Source organism: Oryzias melastigma, unplaced genomic scaffold, assembly GCF_002922805.2.
Source record: "Oryzias melastigma strain HK-1 unplaced genomic scaffold, ASM292280v2 sc00378, whole genome shotgun sequence".
Classification (NCBI taxonomy): domain Eukaryota; kingdom Metazoa; phylum Chordata; class Actinopteri; order Beloniformes; family Adrianichthyidae; genus Oryzias; species Oryzias melastigma.
In genome coordinates this window covers 3,018-25,952 of record NW_023416975.1, presented here as the reverse complement: position 1 = coordinate 25,952, position 22,935 = coordinate 3,018, and the positions used below count along the sequence as shown (strand labels likewise).

At 40.3% G+C, this 22,935-nt stretch overlaps 1 protein-coding gene and 1 long non-coding RNA gene across 2 annotated transcripts; one reads left to right on the top strand and one right to left on the bottom strand.

Annotated features, from left to right (window-relative positions):
• Positions 1 to 6,702: 6,702 nt before the first annotated feature.
• LOC112142318 (uromodulin-like 1) lies at positions 6,703 to 16,620 on the bottom strand. Its single transcript, XM_024265595.2, has 6 exons — positions 16,359 to 16,620; positions 15,932 to 16,092; positions 9,807 to 10,043; positions 7,837 to 7,993; positions 7,664 to 7,748; positions 6,703 to 7,246 (listed from the first exon to the last, which is right to left on the bottom strand). The coding sequence occupies exons 1-6, from the start codon at positions 16,575 to 16,577 to the stop codon at positions 7,059 to 7,061; spliced, it is 1,047 nt and encodes a 348-aa protein (XP_024121363.2). The 5' UTR covers positions 16,578 to 16,620; the 3' UTR covers positions 6,703 to 7,058.
• LOC118598366 lies at positions 13,569 to 19,582 on the top strand. Its single transcript, XR_004947475.1, has 2 exons — positions 13,569 to 13,630; positions 18,509 to 19,582. It is a non-coding gene; the product is annotated as an uncharacterized LOC118598366 (long non-coding RNA).
• Positions 19,583 to 22,935: the final 3,353 nt, after the last annotated feature.

Here is a 22,935-nt window from a genome sequence, read left to right as displayed (position 1 = left end):
CCTGTGATTGGCAGACAGTGAAGATGACATTAGCAAGCGCCACTATAGCGCTAAGCTAGCGATTCCGTTTTCCTCTTTATAGCGGTATTCTTATTAGCTGCCACAATCTTCTTTCAAACAACTTTAAATTCCTGTTACGATGTTCAAAAAGTAAAGCAAGATAAAACGAGCTGCTGGATGACCACATTGTCGTGGTTTTTCTAGCCGTCGCACTATAATGATTCAATGAGACGCTAGCGGTCTATAGTACACCACGCATGCACCGTGAAAACAAACCGCTCAGTGGAAGCGAGGCTTAACTGAATGGAAACACTTTCCAGAATTAACGGGACCGTCCCGTAATACTCCTCACTAGACCGGACTCCTCAGCAGATTCGAGGCTTTAGAACACCGTCATGTCAGGAGAGTGACCTTTCTTTATCATAATCTGAAAGACAAACGCAGAGGCCGTCAGGCTTATCACTATGTCTGGGTTCATCAGAAAAATCAGCTACGCTCCGAGTTCGGCGAGTTTCACCACGACTTTACCAAATCCAGTCTGTGATTGGTCAATGGTCACCTGCTTCAGCTGGTAATCCGTGTTCAATTAGCACTCGCTTTGTAGGTAGAGACTTTTCATTCCCGCTTGAAGGGGGCGGTGTGAACTCAGCTCGAGACAGGAGAGACCAGGATGGATCAGGAATGAATCCTCCAGGGGATCAGATCATGGTGGATGTTCTGCAGATAATGGAAGGGAAGCAGATGGAGATGTTTGGAGGGGAAGAGCACAGTGATGATGTTGGAGAAAGAATGCTGAGGTTAGAGATAGCAGGAAAGAGGAGGACCAGAGAGAGAAAAGTTCTCCTAGCTACAGCAGACAACAGGGTTTAATCCCGTCAAGAAAGGATGCTCTGTCCCTAATCTAAGGGGATTTCTCAGAAGAAGTTTGATTTGAAGATACAGAATTTAGAGTTGAAGATCTTGTTTCCCAGTTCCAGCTTGCCCAGTTATAAGACCCCCACTGAACTCAAGAAGAATAACCTGTGCTAATAGTTTAATCCATCTGCAGGGGGCACATCTCTACACTTCCACAGGTACTTGGAGATCCTGAGCTGGTCCATAAAACACTGACAGAAGATTAAATTAGTGTAACCTAAATTATTAAGTATTTAGTGTGTGGCTGCCTCAGAGCTGCCCTGACCCGGTGGATGGACTTAGAACAGAGGAGATCTTATGATAGAGAGGATGGAAAATCCACTCTGGAGAAAAGGATCCCGATACTCTGCTGCTTTCCCATACATAGATCATTTGAAAAGCAGCCTCTGAGTCTCTCTCTGGTCACTTGTTCGATTTATTCCACATCCAGGAATAATTTTGCTTCTTTAAAGCTTTGAGTGCATATAAAATGTTGACATATTTGCTGGGTAAACTGCAGACTATGTTTTCAAAAAAGGCAGAAACAAGAAAACCCATAAGCAAACATTGTAGTTGTCTGGCAGGCCTTTGAACAGCAGCAGATCCGGAGCTTCCTTCTATTTTGATCCCCCGCTGTCTCCAGTTTCTGAACTGAGGGGTTGCCATGGAGATGGGTTGCCAGGTTTCAGACAAAAAGGGGGACTGACTTCTCCTGGAGGAGGAGCGACTCCATTTGGCTGTAAACCCTCCTCCACTCCAGACCTTCAGGGACAGAGGAAGTCTGTCTTGTTTAGTATTCCTGTCAGTGGAGCCGCTCTCATGAGCCTTCCATTGGCAGTGTGGGATTATGGGAAGTGTGCGGGGAAGTTAAATTCCCCTGGAGAAGAATACGTTCCTAAAGCAATGATTTTATTAAAGTAGAAAGATGATTTGCAGAAATCAAAAGTTTAGAGACGACTTTGATTTTTCCACAACAAGCAGCAACAGTCAAACTTCAGTCATGGGCAGAGACTCCAGACTCCGAGTCAGTCAAACTTCAGTCATGGGCAGAGACTCCAGACTGCGAGTCAGTCAAACTTCAGTCTCACATGCAAAGACTCCAGCCTGGAACAGGGGTCTGCAACCTTTAACACTGACAGAGCCATTTGGTCAATTCTTCATGGACCAAAACCCAGCAGGAGCCACAAAGGCTCACTTTATCCTTGTAGCGTGAAAAGGGGTGAATATGAAATATTCAATCCCAAAGTTGGTTGAAAAATATAAATTTCATTAAACTGAAATTTAATAAAATTATCCTCGGGGCATCACCTTCATAATGAAGGAAAATATTACTCATCAATGATTAGCCGCTACTTCTAATCAATAAAGTAATCAATTAATCAGTCTCTCAACTTTAGGTCATTCGTACCCTTTGAATTGACTTTACCACAAAGAAGAAAATAATGATATCAAACAACGACGTCCTTTTAATATTTATTGAATAACATGAGGTTAAACAATCAGAAATACTGGACGTAAAAGCATGGAAAGCAATCAACATGTGTGGAACATAGAATATAACTTCAACTAATAACTAGAAATAGGTAAATGAGAAGAAAAGACATGAAATATTGAGGTGAAAAATGCTAAATGTGTGGATGCATTAAGTGTGTGTTGTACATAAAAAGGATGATGTTACTGATCTGAGAATAAGCTGTTCTTAAAAGGAGGAATTCAAACGGGGCAAAGATGTTACTCTTGGAAAAATAGTTAATCTTTGTTCTAACCACCAGCAGTTGACTGTATGAGCGAAGTTCGACTTCTCACCAGCGGTCTGGAGATCTGGATCTGCTCTGCCAGGAAGGGTGGTTGATCCCATTACTGGCTGGATGCTTCAGGCGGGCCGTGGAGGCGAGATCTGCAGCCAGGCGTAGAAGGAAAGGGAACCTGCGGTTCTGCTGGTTCTGCTCTGTTCAGTCACTTCTCAGTCATTTCTCTATTCCGTTTCTTCTAGAAAACTACCAAAAGTGGGAATCTTGGAAATCGTGTTTAGTCCCTCCTCCTCTTGTGTGATGTTCCTGTTTTCTGAAATCTGGCTCTTGGCTTTAAGCTTGCCTGCCCGCCAGGGTTTTTCAAACTGGGAGGCAGGGCCAGAATCACCCAATCCGTGGGGATTTGAGGTGTTTTACGATTGGAGGTAATTTGCATGTCCCAATAAGCTCTGGCTATGCAAATTTCAGGGGCGTAACTTTATTCTGGTCTCTGGATATGTTTATTCTTAATGCTGAATTAACAACAAAAGGGGTTTCTATCAAACAAAGTTTGTACAACCCTATATGTGTGTATGAATCCTATATGTGGCACATAAAATGCTTCCCACAGTCCACATAAACACAGAAAATGAATTCTCCAAGCTTTGAGGGTTACACATGATTATTTCATGGATTTTAACCTCAAGGTAGTTGTGAATCTTCTTCTGTTAGGAATAAAGGTTTGATTACACACACGTTACAATAGATCATTTTTCTTGGAGCTGTGGAGAGATGTTTTACATGTTAGATCCAATTAACAAAAGTCCTGTGTTTTAAAACATAAGAAAAGTTACGAAGGGTCACGTGTCTCAAATAAAGGACTCTGAGTGTCTGTCGGGAATGCTTGCAGACTCTCCAAGGGGTCAGCCTGCTGGAACCAAAAGATCCTTTAAAAGTTACAGGTTGAAACTAACCAGAGTTTTCAATGCAAAATAGTCAGGGTTCTGGCCCAGTTATCAGGAATTGAATGACTTAACATCCGAGTGGGAAATAGAGGTTTCAGACAACTTTATGGTCCCTCTGCTGGGAGAGGAACTCTGTTATCTTGAGAAGATGCACTCCAAATAAAAGTCGGGTGACCAAATGGTCCACACAGGTTATCACAGTTGTTTCCAAGGGTGGAACGCTGCATCCTTTTGAAAATTAGGACATGGATTTATATTTATGTCAATGCTACGATTATGATAAAAAAACAATTAACTACTTTTGCATTAATAAAACAAAAATATAAAGAGATTTTTTTTTAATATGGGACAGTTTATAACTTTTGGCAGAGGTTAACATGATTTCCTTTCAAAATAAGACACCTTGTGTCACATAGAATCCACTCAGTGTAGTAGCAGACAGTGTAATGTTAGCAGTGGTCAGTCTTAAATCAGCACTTAAATATTGTTCAAAAATAGAAAATCTGTTTTATAATCCAGTTCGTCTTAATAGTTGTGCTTTCAGACTTCCATTTGATTTTCTGTGGTACATGCTGCATCAGAATCTGATGTCTAGAAATGTTTTACCTGCGTACCGTTAGTTTTATTAAAACTGAAAACTCTATTTTGCACAGTGGTGCAGTGGTTAGCGCTCTTGCCTCACAGCGAGAAGGCCCCGGTTCGACTCCCGGCTGGGACCTTTCTGTGTGGAGTTTGCATGTTCTCCCCGTGCATGCGTGGGTTTTCACCGGGGACTCCGGCTTCCTCCCACCGTCCAAAAACATGCTTCATAGGTTGATTGGTGACTCTAAATTGCCCCTAGGTGTGAATGGGAGAGTGAATGGGTGTGTGATTGAGGCCCTGAGACAGACTGGAGACCTGTCCAGGGTGAACCCCGCCTTCGCCCTTCAGCAGCCGGGTTAGGCTCTGGCATCCAGGCGACCCCGAAAGAATGAAAAAAAAAAAAAAAAAAAACTCTATTTTTCTCTAACCAGAGAGCCACAATGGAAGGGTAAAACAACCGCATGTGGCTCTGTGGCCACAGGCTGCAGACCCCTGGTCTAGAGTCTTTTGGACAAATATATTTTTTAGTTTTTCTTGGCTCCAGGACAGGGGACTGCAACCTTCAACCCTTAAAGAGTAATTGGGGGCGACTTCTCTCAACCTAAAACCCATAGGAGCCACAAAGTCTTCACTCACCCTTTAGGAAAATAAGACACTGATGACATGATACATTTAAATAAACTTTTTTTGTGGGACATAAATAATACATAAACATGAAGAGAAAATAGCTTTAAAAAAATAAATATAATAGTTTTTGAGACAGCTTTGCATGACTTCTTGTCAAAATAAAACACATCCTTCATCATAGGATCAGGTCAATGCAGGAAATGCAGAAGGAAGTTTAAAATCATCAATTATTTCAAAAACAGTTTATTTTACTGCTTCTGGTGCATTTCAGCCACAATTTCATAAATATAACCAACACAAATTAAATCAGAGCTCATGAAGTGACATCTAACATGTGTTAAAACCATAAGGAACACTTTCAACACAACTCTGCATTCAGCGGGGGGGTCAAGAGGGAAGGGGCGGAGTCGTCTGATACATCACAATAACTGGAATACATGAGCAACACTCTGTTACCAGCGCAATATGTTCAGTCATTCAGGGTATTGTGCAATGTTGATTATTTTGTATTATCTATTCTTTTCTATTTTAGCTATATTCAGTCTTTTTTACTTTATTTTGTTATTCTAGTTTACTTTATTTAGTTATTTTACTCCATTTGTGGTGCTGTACAGACACTGGTACCTGAATTTCCCTGAGGATTTCCAAAGAGATTAATACATTATTTTCTATTCTATTCTATTCTAAATCCTTGAATTTGTTCAAAAAAAAAATCTGCTTTATAATCCAATGGATTTTGTGATATTGGGCTATATAAATCAAATTGAACTGAATTGAATTATAACTTAACGTAGCTTTACATCTGAAAATAAATGGATTTTCTGTGATAAATGAAGCTCAAAATTATTGTCAAATGTGTCAGTATAACGTTGATAAACTACAAAGAATTGACGGAGAATTTCGGCGACTGTTGATGGGATCTTGTTTGAATGATTCAAACCGTCCTTCGACTGTTCGTGAATGAGTTGAGGAAAGTTAATTTACTTTTTTTAAACTTCACCACTTACTTTTTCCTTTACAGTAACTTTTTAAAAGTTTTAAAACATTTTTCTTTAAACAAAGAGCCTCCATTTCAATAAGTAACGTAAATTAGTGCATCACAATAAAAACATTTTGCCAGATTTTTGAAAAAGGTTTACCACAACAAAACAATTTGAGGTCAGTAAGCACAGCCAGAATTTAGACGCAGTAGATTTTCCCTTTTTGAACAAATAAGAAGATTTTTGGTGCACATTATAGTTTGGAAAATACAGTGAGGGTCTCTGATTTGATTTTGGCTGGTTAAATGTACACATTTCTTACTGAGATGCACCATGAAAAGTAAATAAAGATTTTATTTTAAATCACTGCTGACATCCCACTGTTTGTTCCAGTGAGCTGATCCTTTGTGACATACTGTGTCTTTTATTTTGAAAGGAAGTTGTGAACCTCTGTTCAAAGGCTATTTCCTTTTTATATTTCATTTTTGTTTATGCCAAAAAAGATTCATTTGCATTTATCATGATATCAATAACATAAAAACGAACCAGTGCCCTATTTTTCCTGAGACTTTGTGGCTCCTGCTGGGTTGTTGTCTGTGAGCAATCGACCGAACGGTTCTTTAAAGGCTGCAGACGCCAGCTCATCACTGTTAGGTCTAAATATAAGAGCTCTGTATGCAACAGACTGGCCTCAAAGGTTCCTTGAAGCAGCTTGATGACAGTCAAAGACAATAAAATATGCATTTATGCAGCACATTCTAAGACGTCAGACTTGACTTGCAAGAGCGGAACTTGTAAGTATGTATGAGTGGTATAAATGATGTCTATTTGAAAAATTAAGATCAATCATTAACGAGGGAAAGAGAAGATCATTTTAGAGTCCTGTTGTCAATGTGAATCATTTTTATTGTTTGATGTCTCTGAGCTTAATTCTCTTCAACACTAACAACATTAGCATCACCTGACGTGTCTACAGAGGAGGAAAGGGAACATGATATCTTCTAACTAGCATCACCAGAGGGTAATCATGAGCTTTCAGTACAAGAGGGACATCTGGTGGCAACAGTTGTTTCTGCTGCAATCCTTTAACACCCGAGCTCCAGTGTTTATGTTCTATCATTTACTTCCATTAACACTTATAATTCCAGTAGATTGTACCTGCCGCTCAGCCGCTTTTCTCCTATAATCTACTGGAATTACCGTGTTAATGATTGAAAAGTTACAGTATGTGAATGATTTAGTGTTTAAGCGTCACCGACGACGCCTCAGGTGTTGACGGGTTAAGGGTTTATGTCGATGTAAGTGAAGTTTTCTTGGTTGGGTTTCACATTGGAGTTGTGGTGTCCGATGCGGTTCCTCTGGTAGTAAAAGAGACAGAAGAATCCAATGATGAAGAAGAGCGACAGGCCGATGCCGAGACAGGAGAGCCCAGCCACGTAAGGAGTGTCGAGTGTTTCCATGTCCAGCTCTGAAAGAACACGTGAGGACACATGGGGGGAAACAATCAAATCAAACTTTATTTATAAAGTAAAAAACAAAACCAAAGAAACAAAAAACCTTATAAAACACAAAATGACATTAAAAAATAAACTGAAGTCTCCCTCCGAGAAAAATCCTGTTTTTTGACTTTTTAACATGTCTGTGTGGCATTTTTCTTATGAAAGAGAACAAATGTCATAAGAAATCCTTTTGTTTTTGCATTTCCCAGAGCCTCCAACTTCCCTGATTGGTTACTCTTGCTTTAAGAATATGAAATGGTCCTCTGGGAGGCGAGCCCCGTTAAAACTGAATGAAGCCTTGGCATAAGTTTAAGTTCTAACTTTGGAATTACTAAGAGGATCTATTGTAAAAGATTAGCTTGTTTTTTTATTTTTTACGTTTTCACCTTCATCTGACATTAATAGAGGTCCAGATGATCCAAACCCCCTTCCGACTGTCTTTGCTGTCCGAGCAGTTCTCTGTGGACAGTCCTGCAGGGAGACACAATCATGAGTGTTTTCTGTGACACGGTCATCACAGCAAGTAAAATGCAGAGATTCCAGAGCAGGAGGCACTCACGGCCGTGCAGGTATCCGATCCCCGCTCTATGCAAAGCTGGACCTGACAGTGCAGGTAGACCACAGTCAGGTTGACAAAGGAGAAAATCCTCACGGACACACGGGAGCTGGTGGAGTTCCCGTTCGTCAGCACTTGTGTGTAGCTGTTGAGCGCACAACTGGGGAAATACAGATGTAGTTTACTTTGTACTCATTTGTTCCTCTGGTTTCATCTTTAAGGTTTTAATCAGCAGGGCTGCACAGTGCCTGCAGCTAAATCATTGGACGAATTCCTAACAGAAAAAAAAATAGTTAACGTCCTGTTATCAGTCATTCTAGTACAGGGGTGGCCTGGGGGCCATATAACGTGCTTTGGGCCTTCAAGGAAGGTAGAAAAGCGCTATACAAGTATATACCATGTATGTGTTGTTGGAAGTTTTGTCATTTTTGAGTTTTCCGAGTGATTTTTCCGATCATTCTGACACCGCATTAACACGGCATTTCTCTAAATTTCCATTTTTCCAAAAGAACATCTAACCATTGGTGCAGTTGGCACTAAAATGAGAATTAAAGTTTTAAAATAATACCCCCAAATGTTCTGTTTTATAATATAAATATTTGTTATCAATCCAGAAATAAAACATGTTTTCATCCAGACTTGATGTTATTTCTTTCTCTATTGAGCTGGATTACCAAAACACCCCCATACATCTGCTCCTGGTCTGGCCCTTCTGTCAAATTTGAGAGCTCTTTGAGACCCACCAGTCCATCCCTGATCTAGAAGGCCATAGCTGTCATGAATCAGTCTGTTTTTCCCTCAGACCACCAGAGGGAGCCATCGCCTGAATTCTAAAACTCTCCTGAGCCTCATCTGCACTTCATCTCCCAGAAGCCCCAGCCCTCAGTTCCTGGTTCCTGCTCAGCTGTCTCCAATCACACAATCACCCACCTGCTTCTTAAGCAGCACACAGAGCCACACTCTCTGCGAAGTATTTGTTTGTGCCACCCTGCCTTCATTACTGAGCGTTTATACCTGGACCTGATCTTCTGTCTCTGACCCTCTGATTGCCTGCCGCCTGCCCTGAACCTCGCCTGGATCCTGACTACTCTACTTCTCATCTGATGCCCTCATGCTGGTGCTTGACCCCTGCCTGCCTGACCCTGATTTAGTTTTGTGGACTTTTAGCTGTGCATCACGCCTGTTGCCCTGCCTGTGCCGAATAAACCTGCTGCACTTGGATCCAGCTGTCTGCCTGTTCTTGACAATAGCCTCCTCTCTTTGTGTCTACATGAAAAATGTGAAACAAACGGCAAACAGGTTCATCTGAAATTACACTTCCTATTCATCATAAAAAAGTCTCAGTGTACGGTCCCAACATGTGGAATCCACTGGATAAGGACATTAAAGATATAAAACAATTGCAGCCTTTAACAGGGTTATCAAGAAGGAGATGTTAAGCCAATATTAGAGATAAGTTGTAGAAAATAATTTCATAAATCTTGTATGGTTAATGCCACTGGACATAGTGTGGGTAAATATAATTAAATGAGGGTTTGTTTAGACAACTGTTTATGTAAATGTGTATGTATTTTTGTTAATACATACCTATGTAAAACCTAGCAGGATTTTATGTTCATTTTTCTTGTTTGATACATTTGGATTTAATTTGGTTTATCTAGTAGTAGGGGCAGATATTATAAGTTTTCTTCTTTCTGCTCCTTTTCATTTATTAACTGTTTATGTGCATATAGTATTATTTTAATGTTATGTATTGTTATTAAATGAAATAAATTAATTAAAAAAAACAACAACATTGTCCTCCAAAAAGCTAATTTATCCCACCCTTTCAACTCCTTAGAGAATATGCAGAGAAGAAAAAACTCAAATTCTAAACAGTTTGAAGTGTCATTACAGGGGAAAACGAATCTGTCATTTGCATTCAGGAAGTGATGGCAAGTTATGTTTCACAGCTGTGGTAATAAAGCAGAGACCTGTTCTCCAGGAAGGTGTAGCTGGGATCCCCCTCTGGGTCTGGGGTGGATGTGGCCCAGCACTTCTTCATGATCGGTCTGATCTCTTCTGAGGTGCGGTTGAGGCTGACCTCCAAGACCAGTTCCTGCTGGGAGGGCAGCCTGTGATTGGGAGGCAGAAGTGCTGAGCTGTTCATCAGCTGCAGCCGCACAGGCAAAGCCCCCACACGGCTGAAGATGTCTTTGACCACGTCATACCTGGACACAAGACAGCAGAGCAGGTCCCAGATGCTGCACCACACAAAACCAAAACATCTTCCCAAACCCTTTAACACCGGAGCTCCAGTGTTTACGTACTTTGATTTATTGTAACTTTTCAACCATCAACACGATCAATGTAATTCCAGCTTGCACTGCTTTTCTCCTGCAAAATCTACTAGAATTATATTGATCGTGTTAACAATGAAAAGAAAACTAGAAAAGTAGCATTACCTGTGATAATGCTAAGGTGAATGCTTTTTGCTGAAAGTAATTGCTGAAGATACTGTAGCTTTTTGCTGAAAAGGGTGACCCAATTTACTTTAATTGCAGAAAGGATTTACAGAAAATGCAAAAGCTATTTGCAAAATTTTAAATTTGCTAAAAGACTGGAAATTTCCTTAAAGAACTAGGAAAGAGTACAGAAGTTGACCTAAATAAAACATGCCAATTTTGCAAAAATATTTAATAAGCTAAACTCCAAATTAGCCCAAAAAACCTTGGTAGATGTCAAATTAGCCAAAAAAGCTAAAGCTAAATACCAGCTAAACTCCAAAATAGCCCAAATTAGTCAAAAATCTTAGCCTATTGCTAAAATAAAAGCTAAACTCGGAATTAGCCTACAAAACCCCAGTAGATGGCAAATTAGCCAAAAACGTTAGCATACTGCTAAAATATTAGCTTAACTCCAAATTAGCATTAAAAACCCTCAGTAGAGATGAAATTGGCCAAAAAAGGTTAGAACATTTCCTAAATACTAGCTAAACTCCAATTGTCTAACATTCCTCAGTAAACTGAATTATTAAGAAAAAAATACACTGTAGCTAAAATAGAAGCCAAACTCTAAGTTAGCCTAAAAAACTCCTGTACACAACAAATTAGCCAAAAACGTTTGCATGGTGCTAAAATAGAACCTAAACTTTAAATTAGCCTGAAAAACGCCAGTAGGTCACAAATTAGTCAAAAATGTTATCATGTTGTTAAAATATTAGCTAAAGTCCAAAGTAGCATTAAAAAAAACCTCGATGTTAACTTTGCCAAAAAAGCTAGCACGTTACTTAAATACTAGCTAAACTCCTAAACAGCCTAAAATTCCTCATTAAATTAAATAAGTTCAAAACACTAGCCTGTTGCTGACCATTGGCAACCATTGCCACTAGATGTCCCTCTTGTACTGAAAGCTCATGATTACCCTCTAGTGATGCTAAAAAAAGCATGATGCTAAAATATTTGGTAAACTCCATTTTTTTTTTATTACAATAAAAGATTAAAACATAGTCCATGAATATATTTAAAGGCATGTTGTTCGTTTTTAATTTAAAGACTTTCTCATCAACTTCCTATGGGGCATATTTTGCTTAATGTTTCAAAAACGTTATATACTACAACTATAAACATACTAAAAAACTATCAAATTCCAAAAATACAAGCAGTCCTGAACAAGCTGAACGTTTTGATATCAAGATTGCTGAAATCGCTGAAAGTGTGAATGAGTTTTTATGTGCTCAAAAACATACAGAAAGGAGCAGAAGAACCACTATAGTGTGAAGGTTTACTAAACATTCACACAATTACAGCATGGTTTTGTGTTTAAGTGTCACTGGCAACGCCTCAGGTGTTAAAGGGTTAAATGCAACTCTAATGACTGATGCCATTTCCTCAGGAAATGACGTGTCAGGTGCCAAAATACTTTTCACCATATGTCACCATAAAGTATTAAGCTTATATCTTATTTCAACCAAAGCAGAGGCAGTGTCTTTAAAATGAAATGCTCTTAAACACTTATAAAAGTAAATCGTTTGTAGCCAAAGTTTGAAGTAATGAATTAAAATGAAACAATGTGTTTCCGTTGCTGAATTTGGTCAAATAATAACGAGTCTGAAACCTCACAGTTCACCACTGAATTTCACTTTGACTCGTACATTTTGACCTGTTATATTTTTTGGACTGAAATTAAGTTTTTGCCAAGTGGCCAACTTGGCAGGACTTGTTTGTATGTTCCATTGACTTTATACAAGAACTGGACTGAGTGACCCCTCCCCCTGGTATTCCAAACAGGAAGTACCTGCTGGTTCTAGAAAGCCAAAATCCCATAGACTTCTATAGAGAAATCAACAGCTGTTACACTAGGTCAAGGGTCGGCAACCTTCAACAGTTAAAGAGCCATTCTGGAGGATTTCTTACTGACAACATCCCAGTAGGAGCCACAAAGTCGTTTCTCACCCTTTAGAAAAACAAGACACTAATTTGCATTTTAAGCAATGTTATTAATTATTATTATTATTAAATAGCCCTTTTTAATATGAATTAGTTTTTAATTCTTTAGAGGTCTACATGACTTTATTTCAAAATAAAAGACATCCTGAACTACAAAAATCATCTCAATGCAGGGAAGGTAGTAGAAGGTAGTGAAATGTCGGGAGTAATGAAAAATAAACACACACAAAACCATGTGGTGCATCTCAACCAGAAATTCATAAATCTAAATAAAAATAAATAAACCAGAGTGAATGAAGTCCAACAGATGACGTGGCACTATATGAATGCTGCTGCTGGAGGCCCTCATCCAATCAGGGGCACCAATCTGCAAACGGGAAGTGGAAAAAAAAACAAGGAAAGACAAAGAAACCTCCACTTCTAGAAAACCAAAGAAAAGAGAAACAGAAAAAGAATGTCATTAGGAGGCACAATATCAGCTTTCACAACTATGCTGATGATACCCAGCTGTACATAGAGCTATGTCTCCTGTTCTGATGACCCACGGCCAATGGAAGCACTTTTTAACTGGATTTTAAATGTGAAATCATGGATGACAAATACCTTTCTGCAGCTTAACTAGGAGAAAACTAAAATTTTAGTCATTGGTCCTGAAGCCAAGAGACAGAAAACCCTCGCTGCTGAGCTGGAAGGCAAGAAAAACCTGAGAGGAACCTGTACTGAACTCTCTCAGGCAAAGAAATCAGCCACCAAACTGTCAAAGAAGCTGGAAGAAGACCTGCAACGCATCAACAAAACCATCCAGGAGCAAAAACCCCTGGAGGACCGTTGTAAGAAACACCAGGTTAAGATCGACCAGCTGACTGAGACCAACACCAACCTCATGGCAACTCTTCAGGAACCAGTGTTAATGTCGTTGACGAAACATTTTCATCATCGTCTTTGTCAACGACATTATTCACCCGACGAAAACGAAACGAAAGACAAACGAAAACTCCCACCCAGACACGAAAACTTTAACTAAATTGATAGACATTTTCGTCAACGAATAAAAACGAAACTAAAATGGTGATCGAAGACTACATCCAATCATAATGACTGCTGGTGGAGGAGGGCGGGAGCAAATGCAAAGCGATCCAATCAGAACACAGAGCCCTTCAGCCCGCCTGGGAAGACGCTAATTCAATAAATTGTGTCTGATATAGGTGAAAAAAATCAACTCCAGGTAGAAAAAGAAGAGTACATGTAGGGACAAATGTTATATTTAACGCCACCCTAACAAGACGTTGTGTGGAGCGACATCACAGGCAAAAACACAAGAAAACCTGAAGCGACGTTTGCAGACAAGCCAGCCTGAAATCCACGGAAAGGTAAACATACAAACACGATTATTTCCAGAGTATTGGCCTGAATCCGACCCCCCCGCCCTACCTTATCTGACATAGTTGTTTTAAGGGGTTGCTCTCGCCAAGCTAGCTAGCGCCAGTACTGCGCGGTGGAGAAGCGCTTTTCTTCACCCGGGTGAAGCTCTGAAGCTCAGAGGTTTACATTTAAATGTAAGTTTGGCTTTATTGTTTTAGCATGACGTTTGTAAAGTTATAAATCGATGTTGTTGTGTATTTCCGAGCGCTAGCAGCCCCGCTGCTTCTTCAGATCCACAATCAGTCACCGGTTTAATCTCCAACTCCACCATGTCTTACATGATAAACCTCTATTGGCTGCTGGTGGTTTTACAGTTCACCACACATGCTGGTCAAGCACATATGACATGCTCACAGGTGTCCTGGACAGCTTACTCCCTAGTGAATGTTTTTTTATGCATTTTTACACTTGACTCAATACAAGTTTTTTTTTATGTTCAGACATTTATAATGAGACTGATGTTATTTACACATATTTACATGTGGCCAGCACAGAATATGATGAAATTCATGTTTTGTCCACACGTAGTACGTGCAGACAGGATCCCGTTGCTTCATTTCCAGCACGCATTTTAAGTTTGTCCAAGGCTGGATTTTTTTTTGTTGGCTGCACATATTTAAAATTAAACTTAAAGTTAAAGTCCCATTAACTGTCACACTCCTAAATGTGTGAAATGTGTTCTCCACATTTGACCCATCCCCTGGTGGAGCCATGAGCTGCAGAGACAGCAGCACTCAGGAAACATTTGCTTGTTTAACCTAAACCATAACCATAATCCTAACCTAAACCATAACCATAATCCTAACCTTAACCCTTTACTTAATACTTTATTTTCTAACATTGTATTGAGATAAACTTTCTTAACAGTAAAAGGCTGTAACATAAAATGCCTAACAAAAGCCCAAGTGCAAGTGAAGGGCATTTTAAATTCAAAACTTCAATCAACGTTCAGTAAAATAAAATAAAAAACATCAAAATGAAATTTCCATAACACTTTCATGTTCATTTTTTGTCAGGACCAAATCTTTTCCTCCTCTGCTGAACTACAGTAATAAATGAAATAGAGATTTATCATTTCCAATGAACTTTTGTTTTTTAAACATTAAAGACTGAGAAAAGCGGGATACTCTGTGGATAGTTTGACAGTCTGTTACTGCCGCCGCGTTCTCTGGCTGCAGCTCGATGCAGCGACGTGTCCAGCGGAGCTCACGTGATGAATATGCCGGCAGACAGACCGCTATGCTGGGGCTGGATCACGCTTAAACCTCCAGAACATTTAAAACGTCCCCCGGTGCGCTTGATGTTCGGAACGTCGGGGGTCCGCAGCGCCGGACACGAGCCCGTACCACCAGACGTGGTACTGGACGCGAACCGGAGCCGGGTTAGGGTGCAGGAGCTCTCCAGGTCCTAGTGCCGGCCGGTTCTAGCTTGGTGGTTGGAGACCCGTCTGTGATCTAGTGAGAGCAGCCGGTGAGTTTAGGGGCGGGACGCCCGCGAGCGCGGTATGGAAAGGCACGTATGAGAAAATCCGCGATTAATGCGTCAAAAAAATTGTTGGCGTCACGCACTCGTCAGATTAACGTGTAATTAACGTGACAAATCCGACAGGCCTAATTTTAAGTTGAAACTGAATTCCCAGAAATGACAAGTTTGAAAAGCAAAGTGAAGTATTTTTTTTTTTTTTTTACAAATTAGTAAAATCTTTGGTTGTTATTCATATGTTCATACTTAGTAAATTTAATAAAAATGCTTTACCTTTATTCTATATTTTAGTCGACTAAATATCTACTGTAATTTAGTCGACTAAAATGAATAGAATCAACATGACTAAATTGCGACTAAAACTAAACCCTATTTTAGTCAAAAGACTATGACTAAAACTAAATTAAAATTCTCTGTCAAAATTAACACTGTCAGGAACTCCAGATGAAGGTTTGGGATCCTAAAGAATTGTCCAGCGAGTTAATGAGAGTCGAGCTTTCAGCCAAAGCTATCAGCCAGGAGAACTGCCGCAGAGGCCCCCCACACCAGAGAGCGGAAACAGGAGCACAGAGTGCAGGCCCCAGCCCAGGAGAGCCCCCCAACCACATATAAAATGTAGGCATTTTTTGAGGGTGACATCACACTCCCTCAGTCCAGTTCTCCTATACAGTCAATGCTCCTCTGTTACAGATTTTTGGATTTCTTTACAGTAAAGTTGATTGTTGCTGCTAAAGGACAAAAAAACAAGAGAGCTTCTGAAAACCTACCCCATAGAGCCAAAGTCTGCAGAGATCAGCATTTCCTTTGAGTACGTGCACATGATAGGGACTCGTAGAGCTACTGTTGGAGCCCCCACTGTACCATTCGGGGACGTGTAAGGATCCGTGGTGCTGAACAGGGTTACAGATGCTATGCAATGGCTTTCATTCTGAAAACATGAAACAGTTGTTTGAAACTGTAGCTTCTTCTCAGAGCTTGTGCAGCTTATGTTTAACCCTTGTGCCATCCCAGGCATGTTTACATTAAAAGTGGGGTCATCTGGACCCCACAAGACAGCATGCTCAAGTTTTATTTCAAGGATTTTTTACCTTCACTGGTGTCCGTGGCAACATGAAATCCTATCCGTCATCTGGACCCCATAAGAGAGCACAAGGGTTAAAGTAGCTGAGTCTGGGACCGGAACGCTGGTCTTACATGTATGAGCCGTGTGGCACACTCATTCCAAGCCACAGTCAGCTGAACATGAGTGGAGTTCCCTCCATTGACCCGGCATCCCATCTCCCCCAGGTACAGAGAGTTCTCTTGGATGTTGTAGCTGAGGAGGAAGTCTTTTGCCAGCGTCACAGTGATAGCAGCAACCCTGCACTGCTCCGACAGAGCTCCGCCCACAGAGGTGACAGTGGCTGGGTTCATGGCAGAGGTCGTTGTTGGGAGTCTGCTGGAAACTGCCAAAACAGAAACGGTTGTCAGTGAGATTGTTTGGGTAGTTATGGAAACTGTGGACTCTGTTGGTGCAGCACCGTTGGTCGGAGGGAAGGTGGAGGGAGTTGTTGGAGGGACTTGTGCCTCAGGTGGAGCGGTGGTAACAGAGGTAGTGCTAACTGTTGGAGGTGCTGAAGTCACATCCACTGTGAGAAAAAACTCAAGCTTTACTGACAGGCTGGTATTCGCCATATGAGGCTCTGCCTTTGCACACATGTCCTGGTCTTTGGGGTCATCCCTCCACCAGCTGTTGATGCATTTTACCCACTGGGAACAGTCATTTTCACCTTCAGCACATTCATCAAAATCAAGAAAAAGTAAGTGATAGTACCCGATGAGGTGTGCATTATCAGAAGTTAATGGATGACACTGAGGTCTGAACAATCCCTCGCAAAGCACAAGTCTGCAAAGTCCATTCATTTCTGATAATGCACACCTCCAAGGGCATTATCCCTTACTTTTTCATTAATTTTGATGAATGTCTACAATGAAATGTCTACCAATATTTACCTACCAAGATAAATATTGAATCAGTTAGTGTACTTTAATCGTTTTTTTTTTTTTTTAGTTTGAAAGTTTTTCATAAAAAGCAGACTATTGTATACACGGCATGAGGGGTTGTCATGGTAACTGCTACAGAGCCTGCACTGACCTGGCTCTGCTGCAGCAGAGGAAAGTGTTCTACAAGCTAAAGCAAAAGTTTGTTTTAAAGAAACAAAAATCCAAAGTATAAATTGTTCAATATTTCCGCTATAATCCTCGTGTCTCATCTCCTCCTTCTTAGATTCTCTTCTCTATTTCTGCTTCATCTCAGTCTCAAATGGTCAGATTCATCTAACAGGTTAAAGGAAACTCTAAAATCCTTCACGTCTTTGCTACTGTCTTGTGATCAATTGAATATTCCAAGTTTCAGACATTTGGGTCACGTCGTGCCGTTCAGGCCAGCGTTATAATATAGAACATTCAGGCTAAAGAGTAAAAGACGTTGAGGCTACCAAGCCCTGGTTCCTCGGTTATCACCCTATTTGATTTCCAGACATCTCTGCCCCACTTATTGCTAGTTAGATGTATCAGGTGACACCAGGTTTGACTGACCAAACACACTTGTAGGAAATCACCAAGGAAATGGGAAGAAATATGTGGAAATGAAGTGGAGAGGTAGACTTCCAATGTCTGAAATCGTTTATGAACACATTTTTGGACAAACATTGAGCATTAAATTAGACGCACATCAAAAAATTCAGCGGACTCGAATTTGACGCATGAATCGGATTTGATGTCAAATCCAACGTTACGTCAGGCTTGTTGAATTTGTTCATAAATGTCGGACTATTCTCTTAAAGGTGCGACTTATACTCTGGAGCGACTTATATATGTTTTTTTCTTCTTCATTATGCGTTTTTTGGCTACTGCGACTTATACTCCGGAAAATACGGTAGTTCATAATTAAGTTAAAAAGTGACAGTTTGAAAGTTTTAAAAATTTAGTTTAAGAGTGTCCAATAAATGTTGATCCTGAAATTGGATTTTGGCCCCTTGTGTGAGTGAGTTTGACACCCCTGTGTTACATCACTGTTTGTTAAACAAAAGCTTCATCTATTGACGTTTTTGGTAGAAATCACATTCATTCTGTCTTTTTTAAACGAACATAGACATTTTCAATGTTCTGAAAAGCTTTTTGAACTGTAATGTGAAACTTTAATGTTTCATTTTTTTTCTTTCATGTTGTTCAATTTGTTCTTGTATTTTTGTACTTGAACAGTCTAAATACTTGGGATTCTTACTTTAATTCTTCTTTTTTGTTATTTAAAACACAATTACAAAATAATGACTCAGACATACCGTTCATGCCACTGTTTGCAGTGTTTTTGGAGCTGTTGGAAGATGAAGCCACCTCAGCTTTGGAAACCTTACTCATGCTGTGGTTGTGACTTTGGCTGAAGCTGAGAGTGAGGTTCAGTGCTACACAGCCTTGGGAAAAGCTCTGGATCTTAATCAGGACCCGGTTGGAATCCTCCATAACTTTTATCTGGGAAACCGGGGACTGATGGATCTGAGGGGACAGAGAAAGTCATCAAAGTGGCTGAGGCACAAAGGGCTTCAGGAAATATTTCTCTCACACTCTTGGATGGAGCCGCTGGATAAAAGGTGCAGATCCTCACCTTCTCAATGGAACTCTCAGTGAGGTTTTGGTCAGCCTGTCTGCAGGGGTTCATCATGCTGGATGTAAACTGGATGTTGGTGAGCTGTGCTGTGTTATCAAGAGCTTGAACATCTACAGAGGAAAGTCACAGAAATTCTAAGGAAAGATTCTAAGATAAGAAGTTCTGCTCCAAACTGATTTAGAGGAAAGAAACGTCTTTGCTTCCCTTATCTTGGAGGTTTCAGTTTTATTGCTGAAAATAACAAATAGCAGCTAATTCCACTATTATTTAACCATTTCTCATCATGTTTATAATATATTGATGTAACAATTAACAACATTCAGTAATTAGATACCTGTATCTGTACCTCAAAGCTAGAGCAACAGTCAACTCACCAGTTTGGAGTAACATGAGAAGAGTTTCCCCTTTCTGTTCACATGCAGTGGAGGAGATGCTGTGATGCTGCAGTCCACCCGACTCTGTCCTGTTTCTACTAGCTTCCCAACAATGAAGAAGCGCTGATCCTCTGCTCACAGAAACCCAGAACATCTGGTTTGTCTCAAAGTCTGCTGACCAGTAAACAGAGATGGAGGTTCTGGAGCTGCCAGCCGGCCATGAGCCCGAGGTGCTGTCAGGAGCTGGGAGGGTGTTCAGGAGGAGACAGAAGACTTCATTATTCAGATTTAAACAGACTTTTTTTGGAAAATCATTCTATAATGTACAAAAAATGCATTTTTGATTAAGTTGAAGTCTCAGTTTTGGACCCTTCAAAATAAAAGTCTATCGCAATGGACTCCTTCCTGTGTACAGGGCTGGCCCTGGGTGATATAGGCGACCGCCTAGGGCTACATCTGCTGGAGCGGCGCCACATTACAATGATTTTTTTTTTTTTTTTTTTTTACAGTTTAACACGCCACTCATTTCGTGTAAAAATGTAAAGTAAGGAATTCAAACCATGAAAAAAAATAACTCGAAAGTTTGACATAATCAATAATTTTGCCTGATGCAGCCCCTGCCTGTCAAAGCTAGGTGGGGGGAGGAGGAGGGGCATGTGGTGTTATCTGTTAGTGCTTCTTTAAAACTTATAGGATGAAAAAGCAGCAAAACAATCCCTCAGGGACAGCTTTAAGGTCAGAAAAGAAAGGAAGAGGAGGAAAAAGCAGAGAGGATCTGGCTACAGAGAAAACCTTTTTTCCCATCTCTTCTCTCTTTTTTCGACCCTTTTTGCCGTTTTTTTTTCTCCGTGATTGAGAGTAAGGTCCTTCCGCAGCTCCGATCAGCTGATTCACAGAGAAAAAAAACAACCTTTCTCCAGCTTTTTCTCTGCAGGTAAACGGGTGTAGTTATTCAAATTGGAATACTTGTTAATATTGGCTTGAAATTAACTATACAAGTACCGTTCACTGTCCCATTTGAAGGTCATCTCACACACTAAACTGTTAGACAGTTACAGTTTATTCACATTCAAAAGCTTAACAACTGAAAGTTTTTTTAAATATCATTTTGAAGGGGTTTCCGAACATTTAGGACATTTCCGCTAACAAACTGCTACAGTTACAATTTCCGCTTCCAGCTACAGATTGATTCTGGCGCCATCTTGCATGTGACCAGTAGCATGCACATTCCACCTCGGGGGGCCATGCAGCCCATAACCCTCTATGGGGAAAAAGTTCTATCGCAATATCTATCTTTATCGTTTCATCGCTCAGCCTGTGAACCTGCTGCTACTCATGCAGTATGTGTAAATACTTATCCTGAATAAATATTAACAGAGTTAATTGATGTGAGTACTGTGGATAAACTAAAACAGAATCACAGTTCATGTTAATGAAAATCAGGACAGTCTTTCTGACTTCTTTTCCCATTTGCGCTCCTGAACCGACTTCGAATGTTGAAAGCAGACTTGCTATGAGACAGAGAGCTTCCCTGGGATGTGCTGTTCAGCAGAGGCGACTGCAGCTGAGCTGGTGCTGGTGTGCGGTGCATGATGGTGGATTAGAAGTGACGGAGCTGTGGTGACCCTGGTGTCAGAGGAGATAAGGAAACTGCTGTTGCCTGGAGGCCTCTGTGTGCTGCTGAAAGTTTAGGTGAAGGCTGTGTTTATCAGTGGAAGGCAGATCAGAAGCAGCTACATTTGCTTTCTACTCTGACTGCAGCTGGGAGTGAGAATTAAAGGAGATGATGGCTGACCTGTTTTATGTTTGATTTTTAAGGCTTCTGTGTGTTTCTGAATTCCCTTAAAGACCCACTCCAGTGAAATTGGGTGTTTTTAACATCTTCTTGTTTTTTTTTTTCTCCTGATGAAGGATATAAAGAAAATCTTTTTAGATTAAAACTGCATTTCTGAATATTTCTTCATTTAAATCATGATAAATCAGGAGCTGATAAAAACCCGTGGTTTGTAAAAGTTCAAGTTTGTAACGCAGTAACTGAAGTGGGCGGGTCAAAGTCTCCCTGCCCCCCCATTCTGATTCATCCACTAGCAGTCAAATAGATCCATGAACGTCTTTGATTTCCTCGCCTGAGCTGGAATCTGGGTCTAAGGTGTACAGCTGGATAGAAATTATATTGCTCAACATATTTTTACCACTAATGTTAGGTTGGGGTTGGCCCCCCCGGGACTGATCCGGCCACCTCCACATTTGGCCTGACCCCCCAAACACTATCAAAGACACATGATTTTTTTTCCCAATCTGGCTTTGATATTGTTTGCTAATACTGCTAGCAAAATAGTGTTTTGCTAACAATGTTTTCTGTTTGCAAAACATAAACACTGTTAGCATCAACAGACAGAACTGCTAACAGGAAACACTTTTTCTGTTAGCCAACTCCGGCCCCCCATCGGTGAAGAGAAAAATTATGTGGCTCTCACAAGAAAAAGTTTGGGGACTGTAAACTAGTGAGAGAACAAAGGCATGATGGGATACCAGCGGAGAGTTACTTCTGCACCAACAGTCCCGCCCATTACTCAGAGGAGAATTTCTGATGAACTCCTGCCGCTCTGCAGAAACTATGTCCTTGAAAACAACATAAGCCATTTTAATTTTGTCTGAAAAAGTCATCATCATGATTAAAAGACCACTCGGAATGATTTTACAATGGATAAAATAAGTTTGAGCAGATGAACAGTGAGTTGCCAACAGTCTCCTGCTCTTCTCTCTCATCAACAGTCTTCCTCACTTGTCCTCATAAATGTGTTTTTATAAAAGTATTTTACTAAGAATTACCAGGATGTTTTCACATTTTTTAAATTCTAAAAGAATGTTCTCAGAGTCATGTAAGAGGTATCATAAAGATCGGTAGAACTTGTTCACACATTACCCAGCAGGGCTCTGACTCTGACCTTTATCAGAGGAACTGCTTGGGACTTTCCTGGTTTGCTTTGTCCTGTTCTGCCTCTCTGTGCAGTTTTTGTTGTATGCTGTACAGATATGCTGCACCATGTTATAGCTTCTGTATAGTCTAAATGTTAGGTTGTCAGTTTTTAACTCTGAATGATTCTTCTTTTCTATCTAGCTCCATGTCAGCTTTTGTCAGGAGGAACTCTGTCTCCGTTCACTGTTCTCTGTCTCTGGTTGAAATGACAGTCATTGCTACTTTGACTTTGTTAGAAAGCCCCCACATCACAAGCGTGTCTTCTGAGGGAACTGGATCTCTGCCAGCCATGTTTTCCTTTTGGATGATACCAAACCAGTGTAACCAGTAGACCTTAACAGGGTTCTATGTTTGAGGTTCATTTTACTGTCTGCTCCGTAGCTTTATAAACATTTCCCAGAGACTGAAAATGAGATCTATCAGTTTTTTAAATGTCAAAATAGATAAAAACCTATAACAGATGGAAAAAGATTAAAATTCAGTAACAAATACGTGAAGAAGGAATTGCTTTAGGATTTTTTTGTATTTTTTAGTACTCCAACAGTCTTATATTTATAGATGTTGTGACTGTCAGGACTCCATTGTTTTTTTAGTCTGACTGAGGAAGGCGTTAATGAAATAAAATCCATACATACACTTCTGCATTTACAAACACAGACATATTATGATTCCAAAAAAGTGTAAGCTAAAGAAAGAGTAGAGGCCAAACACCCCGAGGAACACGGAATTTCTACCAAAAAAGACTTAAATGACAAAATCTTGAAGATGAAG

Coding starts and splice junctions, on each gene's coding strand:
- LOC112142318 (XM_024265595.2), bottom strand. CDS start 16,577: ATGAACCCAGCCACTGTCACCTCTGTGGGCGGAGCTCTGTCGGAGCAG. Junction 16,093..16,358: donor GTGCCACACGGCTCATACAT/GTAAGACCAGCG, acceptor TCATGTTTTCAG/AATGAAAGCCATTGCATAGC. Junction 10,044..15,931: donor GCAGACTTTGGCTCTATGGG/GTAGGTTTTCAG, acceptor TCTTGTGTCCAG/GTATGACGTGGTCAAAGACA.